We start from the raw sequence: 15,960 nt of genomic DNA on the forward strand, positions 1-15,960 counted from the left end.
AGAAAGACATGATAGAGTAGCCCTCTAGATTGAGACTGATTAGACTGTTGGAATCCCAGTTTCACAAGTTATTACCTAAGTCACCTTGGACAGGTTTTAAAATTTCTCTATACCTCAGTTTCTTTATTTATAAAATAGGGGTAATTATCACACTTGCTACACTGGATTGCAGTTAAGTATTAAAAATGAGAATATTTGTAAAGCACTTACAAAAGTTCTTGGAACATAATAATCAGCCACCTTCATTATTATCATCATCTTTAGATGGGATATAATTTGTACTGGAAAGCCTCAACTGCTCTGGATGACAGCAAAATAGTAATAACAAAAGCATGGGTATATAAAATGGAAATGTAGGATAAACTGGCTACTTACCAAAGAAGGAATGCATTTGTGATAGAGGCTGGCTAAACGCTTTCAATTTCCCTATTCAGGTTATATAAGAACACTGTATGTTTCATCATTCCTACAGATCCATTAGTCTATGTCACTGGTTTCCAGCCAAAGGTATCAGGGTAGAAGTGATGCATATCACTTCCAAACCTAAACCATATATCTCCATGATTACCCACTCCCATTCTTTCTCTTCTCTGATAAATTCAAAAGCCATATTTATAATATAATAGCAGCATGAGAACTCTGCATTTTTTTTTTTTGGTTGGAGTGTCAAATTATCTGTATCAGACTGACTGGTGAGCAAAAGCAAACCTTTATCATGTTAAGTCTGAAATGTCTGAGTTTATTTATTAAGGCTCCTATCCTTAACTTTCTATACTGATTACTAAGTTATTACCTGTCGGCACTAAACCCATTTTTCTATATTCTACCTCAAGATCCTAAAGCTGGGAGCCTTCAAACCAGATTTCTTCTTTGCCACTAACTTTTTGGTTTGGTTCTGACAATGGTAGTCCTGAAGGCAACTAGAGGTCAGGAGGAGAAAGGACTCATTCTTGTTTATCCTGTTTCTGTCAGTGTCATTGCAGGAATGCTTCCTTAGATCAGCAATGGACATTGGGTCCAGTTTCTAAGTTTATTTCACATGTGCTGAACTATCTTTATTGCACCACCACCACCCCAAATGTATAAAAATCGAGAAGTGCACCCCTTTCAGGGGTATGGGTCCTAGATCCACAGGATCCCACCTCTGAACCCCTGAGGTACCTGTATCTGGGAAGATATACTCCTCCTCAGAGGCCCGAGACACAGTTTTGACGGGCTTGTCCTCTAGCCTTTCAGGTTCTAACAATTCCAGCCTCCTCCCTCTGTTACTCTTCTGTATGAGTGGTTGTTACTTCTTCAGATATTAAACTTGTGAACCTTTTTGACATTTTAGCTTTCCAATACCACATTAAATACTTTTGCATATTATATTCTCTTCGTTAAAATTGCTGGTTTTCTTTCTGTTTTCCTGATTGTACTCCAATTTTTATACTATTGAAATACAGAAATTTGAAGCCAAAGCCTATGCCACCATAGCAAACATCTAAAATATACAGCATTTCTTTAATAGCTGGGCAATGGGCAGAAAGGAAACTGATTTCAAAGGTAGAAAGCCTTCTAGTTGCATAATGTTTTGTCAAAACTCTTGGCAAAACTGCTGTTTGAATTAACTAGTGAGGCAGACAGTGAGCCTGCTGGGCTGGCAATACTCAAAGAGATTGGAAAACAAAACTTTAATAGTGTGTGTTGACTATTACTGGCTACATTTGGCAGGGTATTACAAGAGAAACATTGAGTGGCTAGTGTGAAGGCAGATACATAGAGAAACAGAATACAGAAGTTTCCAGGACTGATTGAGCAAAATGGCTGGCTTCTTCTAAAGCCCAAATGGTGGAACATGGCATTGATGAAGGCAATGAACAACAAAGGCCCAGTGAAAAGTTCCATTTGTGTAACAGACTCAAGGCAAACTCTACTAAGATCTCAGGGAATTGTAGTACTAAAATCCCATGACTCCGGAATATAACAGTTAAATGTTTAAAACTTAAAATAACTCTAGGTCCCATTATCTTCCCCAAACAGGAAAAAAAAAATTTAAGGTAATATAGTTCTCAATAGGCACTTCAAACATGGTTAAGTAGAATAACGGGAAAAGAGAAACATCTGAGAAGTCATATCCAGAGGCTAGAGGGAACTATGGACAAGGAAGATATCCCAGGGAGGTGGTCAGAGCTTATTCAAAGATCCTCTCTGACCTCTAGATTGGGAGACTTTATAATGTCTTTCCAGCAGGATTGTGCCTGTGATTGACATGTGTACCTGATTCTTTCTCTATCTAAGAATCACAGTTTATTGTGGATTCCCTTTTCCTATGCTTCTCTTTTATAGTGGGTGTGTGGGAAGTGTATTGCAAAATGCAGGTAATTTGTTCATGGGTGATTCATTTTCATCACTTGATGAGGACAATGGCTAACAAGAGATCACGGATTTGTGCTGAAATTAGTGACTGAAAGAATTTGAATTGTCACTCGTGAAGAGTAATAATCTCTTTTCTGGAGATAATGGAACATGACATGAATATCTGGTGACCAGTAAAATGGACTGTGGCAGAGATGGGCTAGATGCCCACTAATTCCACCTCCTTTTCCTGGCCACATGGAAAGGCAGCATTTGCCAGCCTCCCTTGCAGCTCAGTTGGGCCTGAAATGGAAGGATGTCCATGCATTCAAGGCTGCTCCATAATGGCCCATGCTAGATGTTCCACACAGTCTCTCCCATTTCCCCTGTGACCATGTGCTTACAAAGGCAACATAAAAAGACGGAAGGAGTCTGGATCTTGAAATCATGATTTGGCAGTGAACCTCCAAGGAGAGCAGGCCAAGGCACATCAGCCCGTAACACAAGGAAGACATTTCTTATTTTATATGTTAAGAAACTGAGATTTGGGGGTTATATGTTAAAGTGTATAGAGGTTATCCCTGTAATACAGCATTAGATTTAATTACTGGATTTAATTCCTTCGGTAACTTGATATCTTTTTCTTTATATTAAAATTATTTGAATGTGAAGAAAATGTCATCAAGAAATTGAGATTATGAGGTGTAGTAGAAAAAGCATTGTTTTGAGAATTTCCATTCCTAGTAACCCTTTTATTATTTACTAGATAAGTGGCACTAGGAATGTCAATTAATTTTCCTGGGCCACAGTGCAATCTGTAAAACAAAGCTGTCATTAGGTTTATTATTAGGTTACCCAATTATAGGTAGAAAGCCAGTCCAAAAATTTGCTCAGTTTTTATGGTTTTTGATCTACGATTCCATGAAATAGGAGTTAAGCACTAAAGCACAGGAGCAGTAATTTTTTCTTACTTAAAAATGCTTGGTTATAGTATGATACCTGACAAAGTACAGCTGTACGCATAAATATTATATAATACAATGTTTTAGTAGTGTTAACTCATGCCCCACAGTTTTATGCTATCCAAATATAACAGATAAGTCATTTTAGAGTGAGATGAGACAATGCAGATGACAATTTCAAAAGGAAACCATTCCCTAAAACTCTAAATATCCAGCAGTTTTGCACACATCTCTCCATATCTTCAGCCCTCCCCTTACAATCTAAGGACGGGATTTAAGCAAGATCCTCACTTCTCTTTCTATGTTTTATCAAGTGAAAGCCTATTCTTTCAGATGGTTTCTCTTAATATCAACTCACTAAGGTTATTTCAAGGTCGTTATTTCTATGTAACTGCTAAGGTCTGAATATTTGCATCCTCCCAAAATTCATGTCAAAATCCTAACCCTCAAGGTGATGGTATTAGGAGGTGGAGCCTTTGGGAGGTGATTAGGTCATGAGAGTGGGGCCCTCATAAATGGTACTAGTGCCATTATAGAAGAAGCCTGAGGGAGCTTGTTTGCCCCTTCCACCATGTAGGGACACAGTGAAAAGGCACCATCTATGAATCAGAAAAGCAGGCCCTCACCAGACACCAAAACAGCCAGCACCTTAATCTTGGACTCCAGACTTTAGAACTTTGAGAAATAAATTTTTGTTTTTCATAAGTTACCAGTTTATGGTATTTTGTAATAGCAGCCTAAACATACGAAGATAGTAAAATAATAGAAATTGTAAAATAAAACAAAATAAACAGTAAAAAAAAAACCTAAATGATTCTTTGTTCATATTTACTTATATGTTCAACTGCTAATAAATCAGGCTAATCAAAACACTTTCATTCTTGTAAAAAGGTAAAACAATAATTAAAATATATCTAATATTAGTTTAAAACCTGAAAACCGAATGGAATTTTCCTCCTTTAAGTTAAAATGAAGAATGTTACAGCCAAATCTAAACAAAGAACATTTAAAACTCCTTTTGCTAATGAGTGCTTTGTCCTAATCCCTGGAAAATGATAGCTAGTTAAAGCTCAGCATTTAAACATATTGCAGAAAACAAAACATGGAGGAATACATTCTTGAATTGGTCTTCAAATTATTTTTGCCATTGTGTAATTCACAATTTGTTGTGAAAATTATAATTTTTGATTCTATTACTGAGACATTTTTAGAAAAAATATAGAAAAATACAGAAAGTAGGATTCTGATTTTCTTTAAATCATCTTTAGATGACTCTGTACTTACTTTTCTTCCAATGATTTCATTACGCAGTATAGAATCCAAGAACATAAACTTTAATTATTTTTAAGGTCACTAACTTAATAAATGGATGATGTCCAAACTAATAAAAAGAGAAACAGTTGTTTAATTGGAATTAAACTCTAATATTATATGTCACTAAGGTATTTTTATTAGTTTATTAACTAACCAAATCTATATGAACATATTATATAATACAATGCAAATACTGTTGTAAACCATGATAACATTTACTTATGAGGTCATCCTCTCCACATTTCTTTAGCATTCTATTTACATATAAGCCAATTTGAGGTAAAGTAACTTTCCACTCACCAATGTGGAGGTTTGTGAGGCGTCAGCCAAATCCCCTGAGATCTCGGGTGTTCGCGTGTTGTTTGGAATTCTGTGAGGGTTACGGGCTATCGCTTCACACCAGCCCAGCATTTTCTCCTTCCTCTTATCCCTTTTCAATTTCTGAAATTCTGAAAATAATTTACATTCCCTGAAACAGGTCACTTATTTTAGCTGTGTTTTGGAAAACATATATAATCAAAATTAAATCAACAATATAACACTAATTGAGACTTTTTAAAAAAACCAGAGGTTACAAGGAGGAAAAGAATATGCTGATTATTACTAATATCCTAGAGTCACAGGGCAATAGAAAGAGTATACATCTCTTCAAAGGGCCTAATATATTTTATATCTCTCTTTGTGACACTAGTAGACAATAAGAATTCCTTGTGCCAGGTTCTAAGTGCTATTTTCAGAGGTCAGCTTACAACAGTAAGTCCTTACCTCAAGAAATAAGAACAGACCTGGTTCCTGATAATATCTACATATTTCAATGACATCTAAAATTTGGCATAGCTTTTCAGCTAAATGTCCTACAGAAGCCGAATAAATCGAATACAGGCCAGTGATAAATATTACTCATTCTGGCAGTGCCATGATTTTCTCTCTCATAAAGTTATGCCATCTGAAAAAAAATTTACTGCAAGTATAATAAATTAAGCATATGACATCTATCACCAGTACAATCTATTAAAAAGTAATAATTTTAAAAAATCCTTACTATGTCATGAGTAGAAATATTCCACAACTGTTTCTAGATTTCTAGAACTTCTTATTTGGGGGAATGTTTTGTCTCTGAAAAAGTCATATCAACAATGACTTTTAACATAATGGAGAAACATTGTTTCCCTTGTAAAGTTTTACAGCCTACTTTTCCACTCCACCACCCTCAGTAATTAGAAATAGTTTATTGCAGGTCTTTAGTTAAATGCATTACACTGTCAATTAAATATCAAAAATGATGTGGAGTAATTATTTTTCACAGCATCCAAGGCAATTAGCAATCTGGTCGTTTACAACATTTCAGAGATTCAAAACTGCACATTTCATAGCACTAAGAAAAGTAACATAAAGAACGGTTGCAATAACAGATTGATGAGTTATTAATCTAAATGACAAAATACTCAAGTTAAATGCATCCGAACAATGTAAATAGGAAAGTGATAAAAAAAGATCTTTTATTGAAAATGTCTAAGATACTCAACAGAATGGATTTCTTAATAAGACCAGCAATCTAATATGAGTGACTCATTCAATTGAGGTACAGAGAAATGATAAAGGGAACTTGAAAACGATTGTTTGGGCAACAAATTATTAGTGCTTGGCCTTTCAAACACATTGCTTGAGATTTATGTAAAATTGTGATCTATTCAATACAAAATCTGCATATTTAATTTGCACTCTACAGAAAGTAAATATTTCCTCATTCCTAGTAACACTATCTTGGTTACTTATCAGCTTTTAATTGCATTTCTTGAAGTGTGCTAAGAGTAAATGAAAATGAGGATCTTTATTCAAAGGCAAGGAGTGAAATGACACATAATGACCAAAACAATTTAATCAAGTATAAACAAATATTCTACTTCTAAATTATTTACCATTTTGCCAATTTTAACTCTATAGTTAAATATCACTTTAGTACTTATAATAAAATGCTAAATTCATTCATGAATGAAGAACGTAATCGTGTGGCCCACAAAATTATGACACCATCAGTATCCATTCTGAGATGTGTTTGTAAAGGTAGCCAACTTCTTATTTCCCATTCAGATTCTTTCTGATGCTGTGGTGGCAGTAGCTTTGTCATTTCTTATTCAGTCAACATTAATCCACAAATATATCTTAGGTACTGAAGCAGGAAGAGTAGTCATAATAAGAGTATAACTTTCATTTTTGATGTGATTTGCGTTCAGTGCAATGATCTATTCTAGAGAATTTTAAAGTCTATGAACCACTGGGATCTTTCTGATTTCTAATTTTTAGATTTGTACGCTTACTTGTGCAACTCTAAGGTGACTGCCTGCGCCCCCCAATCATGTCTTCCTTGAAGCTGGCCTGTGCAAATCATCTTTTTGAACTGTTTTGCTGGACAGCTGTCAACAAATCATCATGACAACAGCTATAAACTTTTGGCTACACCTGCTGAAGTATTATAACAAAATGCCAACTGCATTCTAGTTTTCTATTGCATATAACCATCATTATCTTATTTTAGGATTATTAGCTAGGCTAAATAATTCAGAAAGTTAAAACACATACTTTTAATATAAATAATATGTTAATAATAATCATTGAATACTATCCATGGACATTGTACAGACTATTTTAAGAAAGCCAATGAAGGGCTGAATAGGAACAGCTCCAGTCTACAGCTCCCAGCGTGAGCGACGCAGAAGATGGGTGATTTCTGCATTTCCATCTGAGGTACTGGGTTCATCTCACAAGGGAGTGCCAGACAGCGGGCGCAGGACAGCGGGTGCAGCGCACCATGCACGAGACGAAGCAGGGTGAGGCATTGCCTCATTTGGGAAGCACAAAGGGTCAGTGAGTTCCCTTTCCTAGTCAAAGAAAGGGGTGACAGACAGCACCTGGAAAATCAGGTCACTCCCACCCTAATACTGCGTTTTTCCAACAGGTTTAAAAAACGGCACACCAGGAGATTATATCCCGCACCTGGCTCGGAGGGTCCTATGCCCACAGAGTCTCGCTGATTGCTAGCACAGCAGTCTGAGATCAAACTGCAAGGCAGCAGTGAGGCTGGGGGAGGGGCACCCACCATTGCCCAGGCTTGCTTAGGTAAACAAAGCAGCCAGGAAGCTCCAACTGGGTGGAGCCCACCACAGCTCAAAGAGGCCAGCTTGGCTCTGTAGGCTCCACCTCTGGGGGCAGGGCACAGACAAACAAAAAGACAGCAGTAAACTCTGCTAGACTTAAGTGTCCCTGTATGACAGCTTTGAAGAGAGTAGTGGTTCTCCCAGCACGCAGCTGGAGATCTGAGAATGGGCAGACTGCCTCCTCAAGTGGGTCCCTGACCCCTGACCCCTGACCCCGGAGCAGCCTAACTAGGAGGCACCCCCAAGTAGGAGCAGACTGACACCTCACACGGCTGGGTACTCCTCTGAGACAAAACTTCCAGAAGAACGATCAGGCAGCAGAATTCGTGGTTCACGAAAATCCACTGTTCTGCAGCCTTCACTGCTGATACCCAGGCAAACAGGGTCAGGAGTGGACCTCCAGCAAACTCCAACAGATGTGCAGCTGAGGGTCCTGTCTGTTAGAAGGAAAACTAACAAACAGAAAGGACATCCACACCAAAACCCATCTGTACATCACGATCATCAAAGACCAAAAGTAGATAAAACCACAAAGATGGGGGAAAAACAGGCAGGAAAACTGGAAATTCTAAAAAGCAGAGCACCTCTCCTCCTCCAAAGGAACGCAGCTCCTCACCAGCAATGGAACAAAGCTGGACGGAGAATGACTTTGACGAGTTGAGAGAAGAAGGCTACAGACGATCAAACTACTCCGAGCTACAGGAGGAAATTCAAACCAAAGGCAAAGAAGTTAAAAACTTTGAAAAAAATTTAGATGAATGTATAACTAGAATAACCAATGCAGAGAAGTGCTTAAAGGAGCTGATGGAGCTGAAAGCCAAGGCTCGAGAACTACATGAGGAATGCAGAAGCCTCAGGAGCCGATGCAATCAACTGGAAGAAAGGGTATCAGTGATGGAAGATGAAATGAATGAAATGAAGCAAGAAGGGAAGTTTAGAGAAAAAAGAATGAAAAGAAATGAACAAAGCCTCTAAGAAATATGGGACTATGTGAAGAGACCAAATCTACATCTGATTGGTGTACCTGAAAGTGACGGGGAGAATGGAACCAACTTAGAAAACACTCTGCAGGATATTATCCAGGAGAACTTCCTCAATCTAGCAAGGCAGGCCAACATTCAGATTGAGGAAATACATAGAACGCCACAAAGATACTCCTCAGGAAGAGCAACTCCAAGACACATAATTGTCAGATTCACCAAAGTTGAAATGAAGGAAAAAATGTTAAGGGCAGCCAGAGAGAAAGGTCAGGTTACCCACAAAGGGAAGCCCATCAGATTAACAGTGGATCTCTTGGCAGAAACGCTACAAGCCAGAAGAGAGTCAGGGCCAATATTCAACATTCTTAAAGAAAGAATTTTCAACCCAGAATTTCATATCCAGCAAAAATAAGCTTCATAAGTGAAGGAGAAATAAAATACTGTACAGACAAGCAAATGCTGAGAGATTTTGTCACCACCAGGCCTACCCTAAAAGAGCTCCTGAAGGAAGCACTAAACATGGAAAGGAACAACCACTACCAGCCACTGCAAAATCATGCAAAATTGTAAAGATCATCGAGGCTAGGAAGAAACTGCATCAACTAACGAACAAAATAACCAGTTAACATCATAATGACAGGATCAAATTCTCACATAACAATATTAACTTTAAATGTAAATGGACTAAATGCTCCAATTAAAAGACACAGAGTGGCAAACTGGATAAAGAGTCAAGACCCATCAGTGTGCTGTATTCAGGAAACCCATCTCACGTGCAGAGACAAACATAGACTCAAAATAAAAGGATGGAGGAAGATCTACCAAGCAAATGGAAAACAAAAAAAGGCAGGGGTTGCAATCCTAGCCTCTGATAAAACAGACTTTAAACCAACAAAGATCAAAAGAGACAAAGAAGGCCATTATATAATGGTAAAGGGATCAATTCAACAAGATGAGCTAACTATCCTAAATATATATGCACCCAATACAGGAGCACCCAGATTCATAAAGCAAGTCCCGAGTGACCTACAAAGAGACTTAGACTCCCACACAATAATAATGGGAGACTTTAACACCCCACTGTCAACATTAGACAGATCGAGAGAGAAAGTTAACAAGGATATCCAGGAATTGAACTCAGCTCTGCACCAAGCGGACCTAACAGAGATCTACAGAACTCTCCACCCCAAATCAACAGAATATACATTTTTTTCAGCACCACACCACACCTATTCCAAAATTGACCACATAGTTGCAAGTAAAGCTCTCCTCAGCAAATGTAAAAGAACAGAAATTATAACAAACTGTCTCTCAGACCACAGTGCAATCAAACTAGAACTCAGGATTAAGAAACTCACTCAAAACCACTCAACTACTTGGAAACTGAACAACCTGCTCCTGTATGACTACTGGGTACATAACGAAATGAAGGCAGAAACAAAGATGTTCTTTGAAACCAACAAGGACAAACACACAACATACCAGAATCTCTGGGACACATTCAAAGCAGTGTGTAGAGGGAAATTTATAGCACTAAATGCCCATAAGAGAAAGCAGGAAAGATCCAAAATTGACATCCTAACATCACAATTAAAAGAACTAGAAAAGCAAGAGCAAACACATTTGAAAGCTAGCAGAAGGCAAGAAATGACTAAAATCAGAGCAGAACTGAAGGAAATAGAGACACAAAAAACCCTTCAAAAAATTAATGAATCCAGGAGCTGGTTTTTTGAAAAGATCAACAAAATTGATAGACCACCAATAAGACTAATAGAGAAGAAAAGGGAGAAGAATCAAATAGACGAAATAAAAAATGATAAAGGGGATATCACCACCGATCCCACAGAAATACAAACTACTGTCAGAGAATACTACAAACACCTCTATGCAAATAAACTAGAAAATCTAGAGGAAATGGATAAATTGCTCGACACATACACCCTCCCAAGACTAAACCAGGAAGAAGTTGAATCTCTGAATAGACCAATAACAGACTCTGAAATTGTGGCAATAATCAATAGCTTACCAACCAAAAAGAGTCCAGGACCCGATGGATTCACAGCCGAATTCTACCAGAGGTACAAGGAGGAACTGGTAACATTCCTTCTGAAACTATTCCAATCAACAGAAAAAGAGGGAATCCTCCCTAACTCATTTTATGAGGCCAGCATCATCCTGATACCAAAGCCTGGCAGAGACACCACAAAAAAAGAGAATTTCAGACCAATATACTTGATGAACATTGATGCAAAAATCCTCAATAAAATACTGGCAAATCGAATCCAGTAGCACATCAAAAAGCTTATCCACCATGATCAAGTGGGCTTCATCCCTGGGATGCAAGGCTGGTTCAACATATGCAAATCAATAAATGTAATCCAGCATATAAACAGAACCAAAGACAAAAACAACATGATTATCTCAACAGATGCAGAAAAGGCCTTTGACAAAATTCAACAACCCTTCATGCTAAAAACTCTCTATAAATTAGGTATTGATGGGACATATCTCAAAATAATAAGAGCTATCTATGACAAACCCACAGCCAATATCATACTGAATGGGCAAAAACTGGAAGCATTCCGTTTGAAAACTGGCACAAGACAGGGATGCCCTCTCTCACCACTCCTATTCAATACAGTGTTGGAAGTTCTGGCCAGGGCAATCAGGCAGGAGAAGGAAATAAAGGGTATTCAATTAGGAAAAGAGGAAGTCAAATTGTCCCTGTTTGCAGATGACATGATTGTATATCTAGAAAACCCCATTGTCTCAGCCCAAAATCTCCTTAAGCCGATAAGCAACTTCAGCAAAATCTCAGGATACAAAATCAATGCACAAAAATTACAAGCATTCTTATACACCAATAACAGACAAACGGAGCCAAATCATGAGTGAACTCCCATTCACAATTGCTTCAAAGAGAATAAAATACCTAGGAATCCAACTTACAAGGGATGTGAAGGACCTCTTCAAGGAGAACTACAAACCACTGCTCAATGAAATAAAGGAGGATACAAACAAATGGAAGAACATTCCATGCTCATGGGTTGGAAGAATCAATAACGTGAAAATGGCCATACTGCCCAAGGTAATTTATAGATTCCATGTCAACCCCATCAAGCTACCAATGACTTTCTTCACAGAATTGGAAAAAACTACTTTAAAGTTCATATGGGTCCAAAAAAGAGCCCGCATCGCCAAGTCAATCCTAAGCCAAAAGAACAAAGCTGGAGGCATCACGCTACCTGACTTCAAACTATACTACAAGGCTACAGTAACCAAAACAGCATGGTACTGGTACCAAAACAGAGATATAGATCAATGGAACAGAACAGAGCCCTCAGAAATAACGCTGCATATCTACAACTATCTGATCTTTGACAAACCTGACAAAAACAAGCAATGGGGAAAGGATTCCCTATTTAATAAATGATGCTGGGAAAACTGGCTAGCCATATGTAGAAAGCTGAAACTGGATCCCTTCCTTACACCTTATACAAAAATTAATTCAAGATGGATTAAAGACTTACATGTTAGACCTAAAACCATAAAAACCCTAGAAGAAAACCTAGGCATTACCATTCAGGACATAGGCATGGGCAAGGACTTCATGTCTAAAACACCAAAAGCAATGGCAACAAAAGCCAAAATTGACAAATGGGATCTCATTAAACTAAAGAGCTTCTGCACAGCAAGAGAAACTACCATCAGAGTGAACAGGCAACCTACAAATTGGGAGAAAATTTTCACAACTTACTCATCTGACAAAGGGCTAATATCCAGAACCTACAATGAACTCAAACAAATTTACAAGAAATAAACAAACAACCCCATCAAAAGGTGGGTGAAGGACATGAACAGACACTTCTCAAAAGAAGACATTTATGCAGCCAAAAAACACATGCAAAAATGCTCATCATCACTGGCCATCAGAGAAATGCAAATCAAAACCACAATGAGATACCATCTCACACTACTTAAAATGGCCATCATTAAAAAATCAGGAAACAACAGTTGCTGGAGAGGATGTGGAGAAATAGGAACACTTTTCCACTGTTGGTGGGACTGTAAACTAGTTCAACCATTGTGGAAGTCAGTGTGGCGATTCCTCAGGGATCTATAACTAGAAATACCATTTGACCCAGCCATCCCATTACTGGGTATATACCCAAAGGACTATAAATCATGCTGCTATAAAGACACATGCACACACATGTTTATTGCGGCACTATTCACAATAGCAAAGACTTGGAACCAACCCAAATGTCCAACAACGATAGACTGGATTAAGAAAACGTGGCACATATACACCATGGAATACTATGCAGCCATAAAAAATGATGAGTTCATGTCCTTTGTAGGGACATGGATGAAACTGGAAATCATCATTCTCAGTAAACTATCACAAGGACAAAAAACCAAACACCGCATGTTCTCACTCATAGGTGGGAATTGAACAATGAGAACACCTGGACACAGGAAGGGGAACATCACACACCGGGGACTGTTGTGGGGTGGGGGGAGAGGGGAGGGATAGCGTTAGGAGATATACCTAATGTTAAATGACGAGTTAATGGGTGCAGCACACCAACATGGCACAGGAATACATATGTAACAAACCTGCACATTGTGCACATATACCCTAAAACTTAAAGTATAATAACAATAAAATAAAATTAAAAAAAAGAAAGTCGACAAGAAATGAGATACATTGCTATGGACTGGAAAGTTTATAATTTAGTTTGAACTTATAGCAATGTTTATGAAGACAGTTAAGTGTGTGAAATGAGAGAGAGCAATCTAACTACGCAGCTTCACTTCAGCTTTTTATTATATTAATGTAGAATCTATGAAAACAATAAAAATACCCTGATAGTTGCATTTCTACATCTGGACATTCATTTCATATCCAAGAGATAAATTTTGTTTAATGACTTCCTGTAAATAATACGCATCTTCTGAGTTGTCAGCTACTTTAGAATCACAGCATCATCTCCTGGAGAAGTCAATTTTTAAATAGCCTCCAAAGAGGCTGGGCACCATGGCTCATGCCTGTAATCCCAGCACTTTGGGAGGCTGAGGTGGGAGGATCACTTGAGCTCAGGGGTTCAAGATCAGCCTGGCCAACATGGTGAAACCCTGTCTCTACTAAAAATACAAAAAATTAGCCGGGCGTGGTGGCATGTGCCTGTAGTCTCAGCTAGTACTTCGGAGGCTGGGGCAGGAGAATTGCTTGAACCTGGGAGGAGGTTGTAGTGAGCTGAGATGGCGCCACTGCACTCCAGCCTGGGCGACAGAAGAGGACTCTGTCTCGAAAAATAAATAAATAAATAAATAGTCTCAAAAGAAGCAGCATGAGTATAGGTGCAAATCAGAAGGGAGAGAGAGAGAAAAAAAAAAAAAACAAGGAGAGACCATTGCCTTACCCCTTAAATCCCTGTTGGTAAGGGAGTGTTATAATTGCCGAATAACAATATGTTCTTTTCTGTTATCACAAAACACTTAAAGTTTGGATCACATTTCAAAAATATTTTCTTTTTTGCATTATCGATGCTACAATATAGATTCTAAAAATAGTTGAGATGAGTTGAGAGAACTGAAGAATTGAAATGCTGATTGCTGAGCCTCTGTAGACCAGCCTTCTTGCTACACAGGTCTGGAGTACTCATCATATTTTTAGGTGTAAGAATGTGCTGTCAGCCAGAAGGGTAGGCAAATTATAAGCATTTATAATTAACCCCAAAGCACTTTAAAATGTAAGTATCATTAGTAATATATCAAAATAGGAAAGTGGTCATTAAGCACTCATGTTAATTGCCATCTAGTCATTGAACCAAGCTAATATGAGATGCAGCAATGAGCAACTTATATAATGATCACAGGAAATTGAGATTTAACTAAGCTTAATTTTTAATATGCTACTTCAAGCAGATATTTAATTTAATAAACAGCAGCATAGTGCATTCTCTGCAAACTACATTGACAACAAATTAATATTAGGAATAAATGCAAAGCAATTGGGTGTATTTTATGGAGAATAATTTACTTTTAATTCAGGAAACATCTACTGAACATTTTCTTTGTTCCAGACACCGTGCTTGGAACCTTTGGTGCAGAGAGAGAAAAGACCCAGAGCTTACAATTAGGAGGGGAAACAGAGAAGTAACCCAATTTTTGTAAGACGGTGTGATAAGAGCTATGATAGCAGTACACTGCGCACTACGAAAACGTTAAAAAAAGACATTCAACTTAGCATCAGATGCAGGGGATGGCTGATTTTGGAAGACTTTCCAGAGAAAGTAACAATTACAAGTAATTTACATGAAAGTTAAAATTGTTACTATTCTAAAGGCTTCTGTCACTACAAGCTGTGTTGCACAACTTCAGCGGAGCATCATCCACATTGCAATCTATGTAAATGGCACTGTACTCCAAGGAATGCTTTTCACATTAAACACCATGAGCATGGTATGCCTAGAATTGTACAACCTGGCAGCCCTGCTGGGCTGATTTCTCCAAGTGAAGCTTATTCTACTCACTTTATTTTACCCCAAGGCTAATGTAATTTCATCTTAAACTCAGAGATTTGTTTGCCACAGGAAAATGCAGTTGCCTACCTCTATTTATCTCTCTGTCTCCTCAACTATTTCCTTCTTCAAATTTGCCCATTCCATATCTTATCTAGTTGTGTAGTTATGACTGAGCTAAATGCTCCCTCTCTTCACCACATGCATAGAACTGAGAAAGTGCCCACCTTCCCCATTCTCAAATTTGAGACTTGAGAATGGTCTTGTGTAAGAATGTGAAGGCTGTTCAACGGAAAATTTTAGAGATTTTATGTATTTATTTAGCTAATGTGTCATTAAGAAGCATGTCTCAACTATTAGCCCATCACCTAAATAATAATAATGTTCAGTTTCCATTATGAAAGGAACAACTTGCAATTAGAGAAGTGAAAATGTGTGAGCCTGTGTGTGTTCCAAGAGTGACTCACTATATATTGAGAAAACTCTAACATTCATGCCTATCACTCACATTTGCTGCTGCTGTGGACCTCTGAGTGGATGTTTTCACGTGCTCACACACAGTCCTCACACGTGAATTGTTCCTACAGACTTGGGGTTCCAATGACCGCTAAGGACTTCTTGCTTGGGTTGAATTCTGCAAGAACAGATTACTGTATATGATAAATTTATTGCTATATACTGGAGA

The 15,960-nt window shown here is 38.0% G+C and overlaps 1 protein-coding gene across 2 annotated transcripts in view; it reads right to left on the minus strand.

Annotated features, from left to right (window-relative positions):
- Positions 1-15,960, minus strand: part of MARCHF1 (membrane associated ring-CH-type finger 1) — an 879,756-nt gene that overhangs the window by 342,801 nt on the left and 520,995 nt on the right. For both annotated transcript variants that reach the window (XM_058436859.1, XM_032148774.2), the window contains one exon: positions 4,914-5,062. In XM_058436859.1, the coding sequence (XP_058292842.1) occupies positions 4,914-5,024 (111 nt within the window). In that variant the 5' untranslated portion in view covers positions 5,025-5,062. The remainder of the gene's footprint in view (positions 1-4,913; positions 5,063-15,960) is intronic.

This window comes from Hylobates moloch, unplaced genomic scaffold (assembly GCF_009828535.3).
Source record: "Hylobates moloch isolate HMO894 unplaced genomic scaffold, HMol_V3 SCAFFOLD_3, whole genome shotgun sequence".
Lineage (NCBI taxonomy): Eukaryota > Metazoa > Chordata > Mammalia > Primates > Hylobatidae > Hylobates > Hylobates moloch.